This window comes from Acyrthosiphon pisum, chromosome A3 (assembly GCF_005508785.2).
Source record: "Acyrthosiphon pisum isolate AL4f chromosome A3, pea_aphid_22Mar2018_4r6ur, whole genome shotgun sequence".
Taxonomy (NCBI): domain Eukaryota; kingdom Metazoa; phylum Arthropoda; class Insecta; order Hemiptera; family Aphididae; genus Acyrthosiphon; species Acyrthosiphon pisum.
The window spans coordinates 26209504-26218732 of record NC_042496.1 but is presented as its reverse complement, the minus strand read 5'-3'; the positions used below and the strand labels follow the sequence as shown (position 1 = coordinate 26218732).

At 34.6% G+C, this 9229-nt stretch overlaps 1 protein-coding gene across 1 annotated transcript in view; it reads right to left on the bottom strand.

The window, feature by feature from the left end:
* The window catches only part of LOC107882134 (death-associated protein kinase related), a 45741-nt gene extending 36917 nt beyond the window's left edge, over window positions 1-8824 (bottom strand). The window contains exon 1 of the mRNA XM_029491570.1: window positions 8064-8824. Within this exon, the coding sequence (XP_029347430.1) occupies window positions 8064-8332 (269 nt within the window). The 5' untranslated portion in view covers window positions 8333-8824. The remainder of the gene's footprint in view (window positions 1-8063) is intronic.
* Window positions 8825-9229: the final 405 nt, after the last annotated feature.

The window sequence follows — 9229 nt, the reverse complement described above, 5'->3', positions numbered from 1 at the left end:
TAAATCTGTATGCTTTTTAATCTGGCGTTCATTATATTATATTATTATCACATTGCTGTAACAGACCTTATTATTCGTAAGGCAGCGTACGGGTGGGAGGAAATTACAAATTTAATATTATGACACACATAATAATAATATTATAATATGTGCCGCCGCACGCAGGAGTGTCCTGGTCGGGTAGAATTTTTTCGTGCGAAACCGTCGCGAAACAAAGAGATGGGCGTGAGAAACTACAAGCGCCGCGTACATCATCATCCGTGTGCACAGCTATAATATAATGTAAAATATATACAATGTACACTGCGTATAAGATATAAAATATATTATATTTATACGTATATGTATTGTAGGTAAAGTGTTCGATATTGTGTCCGCTACGCCTGCAAGTCCGCAGAGTACAGGATTTATAACAATATAATACCTACCTACCTAATAAATATTACCTACACGCGCTCATTTGTGGTTTTACGATATTTTTTGGAATTTTGTGTGTTTCCGGTCGAAATCATATGATAATATCATACATAATAATATACTGCTTATAATAATAATAACACGCGTACATAGTATAAGACGTGCATACATAATAATGCGTTTGGGTGTGTAGGTGTTATAATATTATATAAGTACACGGTTCGTGAATTTCCCAGGACGTCAACAGAACTTAATAATTATCGTTGCACCCGTTATAATAATATGATCGTCAGAAATTATAATTTTATAATAACTTGCAATATAGTTTACACGTACAGACAGCCACGGCGGTGGCATTCCGAATCGACGTGCGTGTGCAAAGACTACGGTGTTCGTTACAGAAAATCGTAATTGAAATTGTACATATTTGGTGGCGTTCAGATATCGCGCGGTGTTAAACAATCGCCCACCACCTCGAATCTTTTAATATTTTTTGTATTTTCCCCAGGTAGTCCGTCACGCCCCAGTATTTGTGCGTGTCATAACCTAACTTCTTTATTATAGCGCATTAACAATAATATGAATTTCCTTCGTACAAGATTTGAACGTCTACGATACCCTGTAACCAAATAGTGGCAAATCAAAATCAAAAATAGTGATAAATTAAAAGACATCCTGAGGAAAGAGTAATAACTATAATCAAGATCGCAGTGGCATTGATAGGTATTCATTTCAACCTAGGAAGGTAAAGTTACAGTACAAGTAGACCTAAAATCTCCAAAAAAAGATGCATTCGATTTTCACTAGTCCTCATGGAGAGCGAGTTAAGCAAAACCACTTTCCGGGAAAATAAAACCTCTGAAAAACGCCTCAAAAACAAGCGACTGAAAGATCGTTTATTATATAATTTTATCTATAAAAAAGACATGTTACGCGACGTGTGCACAATTTACACGAAGACGAGCACGCGTGCAGACAAGTTTATAATATACACACCGGCTTATACTACGAGGAGGTGTACAGTACACATCGCGCATACATAATCATATAGATAACAGCGTTGATAAATTTCACGATCTGCACGTATTTAGTCTTATAAATATACGTTTCAATGTATATTTTACTCGTCTCTTTTATATGGTATCGAGTTTGCCGAAAAATGAATGATCATATTAACGAGAATGTCTCATCAGTCATCCACATGTGCGTAAGTTGTCTCCGTCTTATAAACGCGTGTGGCTTAGCAAATTTGTATTCAGCAGAATCAATTTTATTTTATACTTATTAACTATATATAGCTTTAATATTAAAGTAAATTACATTTTTATCCAATTTAAAGATAAAAACATTATATCTGTTTGTAGTTACGTTAATTTTTTTTATATTCAAATTGTAAAGTTAGTTACGAGTATTTTAAATATTAAAATGTATATATTATATATAATTGCTAATAACTCGCTTTACATTTAAAAGAACAAACAAAGAACATAGAGAATAATATGCTATTACCTATAAGTTAAATAATAAATCAATTTACTGTAATATTAAAGGTAGGTAGGTAACATATTAAAATCGGTTCTGCCCAACATAAATTTTCAAAAGTTGTACGATTGTAAGACGTAGACAACACACGCAGATTTCGTTTTTCGTTCTTTTAATGGTAGGTTTATGTAAATATTGGGCGCAGCGAATTGCCACTGCGGTGTTCTACCGGTGAATAAAAAAATGATTAAACAATGTGGCTCACCCTGTATCAATAATATATAATATATATATATATTTTATATCATAGATGTATTTATCCTGAGCAAGTACATTAAGAGCAGCTGTATATAATGATGTATAGTGTCGTATACTGTCATGGGCCGGCAATCATTAGTCATCGTCTCGATGGCGTTGACGATCTCGCACAAAGATATATTTTATTATATCCAATATATAGGTATATACTATATATACGTTTTTTTATACAGTTCGCGTTGTGCGCGTGAAAAATATCCACTCGCACGTTAATCGATGTTCATATCAACGTCATTCATGTGTGCAGTGAGCGCGTATTCCGCGTGAGTTCCGTGGCAATTGAATTATATTCATAAAATAATGTTGAAATATAAAATAATCCTCTATATTGTATTTGAGCTGCAGCAGATCTATATTATTTGGGTAGTAATGCTATATAGTACATACGAATGTGTGTACACAACATATATTTTTATGAAACATGGGTACCTATATGGCGTCACTCATAAATCATAATATATAATATTATAAGTTTTAGGCTAGATTTCAGCTGGGGGGGGGGTCAGCTTTTGACTAACTTTTGTTGAATTATATGATTGTTGTGAATATTTTTTCTTTTTTTCAGAAGTTTAAATAAAATTCAAATTCAAAGATTAAGGATAAGTATGACGTTCCGGAACGATTAACCGTACAGTATATAATATAATATAATATTTTTATCGCGTAGGTATCGGCGAGAGTTTATCGGACCCCGAAACTAAAACACACATAATATACCTATACCTATACGTTATATTTAATAACTCATATATATTATACATGACGTGTATGCAGGTACGGCCGAAACCCGTTCGCTACAGCAGCCGGAGAGCCAAGAGACACACGCAAATTTTTTTTATATATACGGAGTATAGGCACCACATTTATATACTTCGGTCGTATAGCCACGTGTAGGACGCATACAAATATTATAATAATATGTATAATATACATTATAGGTATACGTCTCACCGTATATTTTATTGTACTTGCGACTTCCGTTGAATGGGTAGTTCGTAGTTATATTTAATATGATATAATATATTATGCACCTTTAGCCAGCATGATATTTTATATATAACGTGCAAACGCGTGCACTTAATGCAGGTACATAACAGCGTGGCTGACCAAATTGATTTGCTTGTCTTGGCTACAGGTGTAGTATACATCGCCTATTATTAAAACACAGAATATAATACATAATTTGTGCCGATGAATCGTCCAAAACTTCGAATATCCAACGCGAAAAGTTGTTCATTTCCACACGTTTGAAACGGATGGATGTACATTGCGTACAGGTCTCTTGCAGTTTTGGCGGTAAGTGATTAATTTTCAACAATATTATAGTCAAATGTATAATCAAAGTGTAGTCTTAACTCCGAGTAAATCTGTTGTATGTGAAATCCGTTTTCGCAAGAGGTGAAAAGGGAATAGTTTACGTAATAATAGAGTCTTATCGATTCGATTATTTGATTAATCTATTCCAGTGATTTTTGAAGATTTACTTACCATATTATTTTCGTTTTGTGTCAATTTCTCCCACATAATATTATGCATTACAAGGGACTATAATCATATTGAAAAAAAAACGTTTCTGAAATCAGAACTTCGCCAAAACTTCGATTTCAATATTTTAGTGATGGCGATATTTTGATAGAAAATAACAAATTCTAAACGCAATGTACGATGTCTTACCAGCCATGAAAAATTATAATGGCACTGGTTGAAATCATCGGTATCAGTCAAATCAACGGACATTTTTAATTTTGAAGAACATAAACTGCCATTTTGGTTTTTCTATGAACCCAGCTTTGGCCCATTCTGAAATCGGAACGGACTTTGTTGTACTCTAGGAACCGAACCGAATTCGAAAAACTCAAAAAGTTCTGGTTGCAGATATCTATTATAATTTATTACATAATATAATAAACAATAATGATATAATGATGTCGAAGTATGTGCCATTGAAGGCTAATATGGACTAACGGCCGCCATGACAATATTTATACGTACGCGCCCCCCTTCCTCCAACTCTTCACCCCTACTTTTGGACTTTCAGGCCCATAATAATATGTCTTATCGCTACGGCCGCGCTGTTTACTATATATACATATGCATAAAGTTTCAGCTTCCGCACACGTGCTCCAGGGTAATATGTGACGGTAGTCTACGAATTGATACGACTTACTGAATATAATATCGTGTACATTATTATTATTATTACTATTATTATGTATATTAACGTGTTAATATTCACGCGCGCAATCATTATTATTATGTGATAGTCGATGCCCCCATTTTGTTTTTTTTGCAACCGTCTCGCTAACGCCACGAGGTGAATCGGGTTTCCATTGCAAGGACGAACCTTAATAGCGTTTTCCAGGAACTAATTGTCGTCACATCATGATTATTTTTATGATTATACGATGATAATGATATTACTATTTTACGTTATAAACAAGCGAACTCGACGGCATTGCTACGGGGGTTTTTTTTTAATTATAATACAATTATTATTACGATTTTTGTTGTGTGCATAATATACTTCCTATTTCACCATAGTCTATAGTCCATAACGCACCCCCAGGTCGATACGCGCGTGTCCCGCTTGCTCGACTTATTATATATATATAATATATGTATATGCATAATATTTTATTCGTCGATACAAATCATCGGACGAGCGTTTTCTTATAAAATGTGATGTTTATGACGACCATACAATATTTATAGTTGTACTCAATAATTAATGTCCACATATAATATAGTCAGACCGGTGTTTCGTGAGAAATTAATATACCCGCGGTGGCGTAGTCTAGACATTACAGAGAGTATACGTCGATTTGTCTACAAATGCAATGGCCCCTGCACGTATAAGGGATTATAACCGAGTTATAACCAAGTTTGGGTTCTCGCATATACCTAGTACATATAAACGTATAAAACGTACAACGTATAACGAAGGTATCGTTAAACTGCCAACGGTAGTAACCGGGGTGAATCCCTGGTGTCATGGCACGAGACACTATAATAATGATCACGGTTGCAGCCACCGTATATATATGCTCGTGTGATATCAGTAAATGTACGCGTGTATGCGTGTATTTGTACACGAGTGTGTGTGTGCTCACGACAATAATATATCCTTGTATAAAATCCGGTATAGTTGTTTTTCGTTAATTACCAAAGAGGTCGCAGAGTCGGATGGATCTGCCGCGCAGAGATCGAGCCGTGCATACGTAACTATATGCCGGCCTACTACGTGTTCGCAATAATGTATTGACAGTTTCGTCCTCGGCATGTCAGTCGTGTGTCCAACACGGGCGGAAGGCAAGAAAAAAAAAATGGGAAAAAAAACATTGTTCGAATCCCATATAATAATCAATTAGCCCGACGAAGTATATAATAATAAAATGTCGATAAAAACGATAAGAGAAAAAAAATGATAAAACATTGTACTCATATTATAATACAATAATATATAAGTACAAGACACGCTTTTTTTTTGTGCGTCAGTGTACTCCAGGTATAAACACTGAAAATAACGAACATGTAATTTTGAAATTTACACGGTGGCCGGTGACCAGAACGTGAGGACAACCATTGTTCGAATTAAAACTTCCTTGTCCCATTTCAGGAATTAAAATAATTATAATCCACGCAATATGTTCATGCAAATGTTGTACAAGAGTAAAAATCAAAGTCGAATGTTTAAAGTAATAATAATGTCCAATTAACATTATAATGTGTCTTAACAAGACATTAATGGTCGGTATACTATATAGGGACCCGGTACCCTATACCTAGTAAATATTATATTATATAGATATTTTAAATTATACACTAGTATTAAAAATACAAAACAACTTTAAAATTTCAAAACATTAAATTATACTACAATTAACGTCTTGTTAATACGCTATAATTATCATATATTAGTGTATAATTAATAATTATCCTATTCAATTATGAACGTGATTTTAAAACATATAGTTTATATAGTAGGTTAAATATCCAAGGAAAACTGAAAGTATTCAGTCATAGGTATACAGTTTTGTTATATTATATTCAAATTACGCCTTATAATCTATTTGTTATAATAATAAATTAAATATTAGACTTGTATTATTTCTTTTTCTTTTTATGTAATTTTGAGAGCTCGTCATATTATTTCTACTTAATAGATAATTTTTACTCGAATGACGTATGTTGTATTCAAGTTACTTATATTATACTATACAATTAAAAAAGTATCTTTTTGCAATGGTGTTGAGTATTCATGAATGAGTCGTATACGTCGTATATCGTAACGCGCGTAACGATATATCAGCTCTATATCTTTATACAAAGTTGTAGTTATTGTTTTGCTTTTTTTTAAGCTTATTATCTACCAATTCATTATTTAAATTCTTCGCTCAACCAGGTATAGTTTAATCAAATTTAAATGATCGAAGTCGTTTAAATAATATCTTCAACTTAATATTGTGAAATAAGTTCAATTAGGAACACATAAAAATACTAAAAATAGTAAAATATACTTGTTTAAAAAATTTAAATAATTTTCCATAGTTAATTTACAAACTATATACGATATCATAATATACAATAATAAAATTAGTCTTGTTGGAGATTTTATACTTTTAGACTTATTATATAATAGCCATATACCTATATAAAACAAATAGCGAACATTGGTGAATTTACAAGGGTTTGTGTATGGTACGCAGAAGCACCCCCAAAGTTTTAAACGTGGTTTAAATATTATCAATATATTATTTACTTATTTATCACGTGAGATAAACAGAATACTTAGATGAAGAATGTTCCTAACACCCCTTAGTGGACAGATCTAATGTTCTCCTGATCCTAAAACATTTTTTAATAAATAATTACAAATACAATACCTATATGGCTAGATGAGCTAAACAGATTATAATATAACCACGAAGAATTGAAATTTGAAACCGATTTTTATGTGAGCGTAGAGAGATACGTAGTCATGACAAGGCTAAGGGGTGGGGGGCGACCACTCCACAAGCGGTACTTATTAATATTGGAATTTACAAATTGTATAATATACAAGTCTACAGTCTAAATACTATATATACAAATTGATGTACGTTTTTATGAAGCTTATTGGCTGGGAAACTATACTGATCCATTTTCACAACATTTTGCCTAGATCTTCCTTGAAACTCGGCGAGTGTTTATAGCAGGTTTTCAAGCCCTTTTGATATAGAGTGGCTCACACATATTTTTCGTTTTTACTTAGAATAATCATATATTTTTTTTGTTAATATAAAGAGCTATTGGTTCTTGGAACCAAACATATAAATATAAATGGACATTTATAGATTATCGACTCGAAAACTACTAAATCGATTTCGACGAAAATTTCAGAAATATTTCTTAGAAAATAGAGTTACTAGGGAAATTCGGAGTATATATAGCATGAAACACGTTCAAAAAAATACCAATCGTTATATCCAATTCGATTCAGGTTAGTTGCCTATCTTGGTCAAATCAGTTCTAAAATAGTGAGGTATACCGACGCCGATTTGCTCGTGAACTGAGGTACACTATAACCGAGATACGCCGGTATAGCGGCGTATTTTACGTGTTCATTTTTCCAAGGCAGTCAAGGTATCTAGCTAGTTATTACATATTAGTGTATGATATAATATAATTATTATCTAAGCTTCATTATGATCCGAGCTAGTTAATCATTCGAACAATTTACATAAACAAGAAAAAGGAAAGTGGCAATAAAATAAGCACCGGGACGCGATCATTCCGAATTGGTACAACTCTGTAGTGACGCATACAAGTAACCTATAGACAATTAAATACTACGTCTAGAAACTTACTTGGCGAATGGTTCGCTGTCCAGCCGATAATAGTTCTCGATGGGTTCCGTCTTAACCAGCCGCATTAGTTGTTTCTCATCGACTACGACCACTCCCTGTTCGACGTCCGCGTGCTTCCACAGCACCGTTTGCTTACTACTGCTCTTAGTCTTGTTGGCCTCCACCTTACGCTGCACAGCACCCTTGGCCGCGGCCCTGCCGCCCTTTTGGCCCGACGCGTTCATACGGCTACTTATCGCCCCGCTGCCCGCCGTCGGGTATATCAACATAGTTTGCGTATATGTGTGAACACCGGCGTGGTACTCGGGATCGATTGGTTAAAATTTAATTCGATGAAAAGTCGTAAAACGCTAGTGATAACGATTAAAATAATAAAATTTAACGGTTCTCGAAAACAACACCGCTATAGCAAGTGGGGTTCGTCTTGGAAACCACAAACGTGTTTGCTTGTTTGTTTGACAACGGAATCAGATAATCCTCGGACGGCCGAGAGAAAAACAAAAAAAACGCGCGCGAACTATAATAATACAATAATACGCGTACTCTGACGAACGATTACGAAAACGTCCGAATTCAACGTACAGGCGGCCTATGAAATCACCGCGTAAACTTGGTTCACCGGACTTTGTAATACCTACGATGACGACCGAAATAATCATGTAAACAATACTTGCAATGGTTTGTGACCACCAGCAACGGCATATCCTCGCCGAGAGACGTCGACTACAGTTGACCGCGTACGCTAACAAACTGCCGCGGTTAAGTCCCGGTGGCTGTGATCGAGCGATCTATAGGAGCGCGCGCGCTGAGGCTGCGGCGGACGACGCGAAGTGGGAGAACCGACCTGAATGTACGGCGGCGTGGAGACGTCCGTGTGCGGGAGCTTTGATGTGCACGTCGTCACCGCGGAAATATATAGCGATAATAATATGTGCCTATCATATTATTATTATTATTTTAATACTATTGTTGAGTACGTTATTTAATATTAGTACCAAAATAATTATAATAATAATAATAATAATGACCACGACAACGATGATGCTGTTATAATAATATTATATTATATTATATTCTCTATGCATTGGTAGGCAGCGTTTGGAATGTGTCCGTGGGCCGTAGCTTACGATGGGTACTCACACACACATACACACGCACATCTTATA